We start from the raw sequence: 1,369 nt of genomic DNA on the forward strand, positions 1-1,369 counted from the left end.
ACAGATCTCTGTCTATAAAATAGAATGTCTGTCTGTTTGCTTGGCTGTCTATCTATCTATCTGTCTGCCTGGTTGAGGTTCGAGGCTTCCTCATGAAACTTTGTACAAGATTAATTGGGATTTTATTCTAATTGTGATTCTTGAAACACCCTGTACTCCCCTTCATATAGTCTAGGGTAGGTAGTTCTTGACGCACCCTGTACTCCCCTTCATATAGTCTAGGGTAGGTAGTTCTTGACACACCCTGTACTCCCCTTCATATAGTCTAGGGTAGGTAGTTCTTGACACACCCTGTACTCCCCTTCATATAGTCTAGGGTAGGTAGTTCTTGACACACCCTGTACTCCCCTTCATATAGTCTAGGGCAGGTAGTTCTTGACACACCCTGTACTCCCCTTCATATAGTCTAGGGTAGGCAGTTCTTGACACACCCTGTACTCCCGTTCACTGATCGACATGTGTCAATAAAAAAAAAGAGAACTCAGAAACTGATTTTCAAAACGTATGTTCAGATGACAGAGTTACATTCTGGAAGTAATGCAGCTCTGCCCTCCACAAGCTGCCCTTCACAAGCTGCCCTTCACAAGCTGCCCTTCACAAGCTGCCCTTCACAAGCTGCCCTTCACAAGCTGCCCTCCACAAGCTGCCCTTCACAAGCTGCCCTTCACAAGCTGCCCTTCACAAGCTGCCCTCCACAAGCTGCCCTCCACAAGCTGCCCTCCACAAGCTGCCCTCCACAAGCTGCCCTTCACAAGCTGCCCTCCACAAGCTGCCCTCCACAAGCTGCCCTTCACAAGCTGCCCTCTACAAGCTGCCCTCCACAAGCTGCCCTCCACAAGCTGCCCTCCACAAGCTACCCTCCACAAGCTGCCCTCCACAAGCTGCCCTCCACAAGCTGCCCGCCACAAGCTGCCCTTCATCAACTGCCCTTCACAAGCTGCCCTTCACCTACTCACTCCAAGATGATCTTGTCCACACAGTCACCAAAGCTCTGATGACAAGGCTAACAATACGAGGCGTATGAGGCGGTCAAACTGATCTCCTGCAGGCAGACAGGTCCATCAGATGCGCTCTGATTCCACCCCGCTATCCTCTGAGCCCCTCTCCATATTGCTATCTTTTTTGTTCGGGGGGTCGGCCGGTCCTCGTAAGTCGTGTCGGCGCCTGTGGTTAGCCCCGACTCATCGCCGCCTCACGGGGCCTAAACCGACGGTATAATCAAAGTCTCTATGAAGATATTTTTCGCGCCTCGAACGTGAAATTATGACACAGTTTCACTTACACGAATTCGGTAGAACGAATGGAGAGAAGCCGGTTATCTGAGTCGTCCGGATTCCGGCGCTTTTACGCTGATAATCCGGATATATTG

General features: G+C 50.7%; 1 protein-coding gene across 1 annotated transcript; it reads left to right on the top strand.

Moving 5' to 3' along the window:
* Positions 1–537: 537 nt before the first annotated feature.
* LOC123757652 (BUD13 homolog) lies at positions 538–966 on the top strand. The gene has a single exon (XM_045741495.2). It carries the CDS (start codon positions 538–540, stop codon positions 964–966), a length of 429 nt encoding a protein of 142 aa, XP_045597451.2.
* Positions 967–1,369: the final 403 nt, after the last annotated feature.

The sequence above is a fragment of the Procambarus clarkii genome, chromosome 19, assembly GCF_040958095.1.
Source record: "Procambarus clarkii isolate CNS0578487 chromosome 19, FALCON_Pclarkii_2.0, whole genome shotgun sequence".
NCBI lineage: Eukaryota > Metazoa > Arthropoda > Malacostraca > Decapoda > Cambaridae > Procambarus > Procambarus clarkii.

Excerpts from the sequence above, each read along its gene's own strand:
- LOC123757652 (XM_045741495.2), top strand. The coding sequence starts at position 538 with ATGCAGCTCTGCCCTCCACAAGCTGCCCTTCACAAGCTGCCCTTCACA.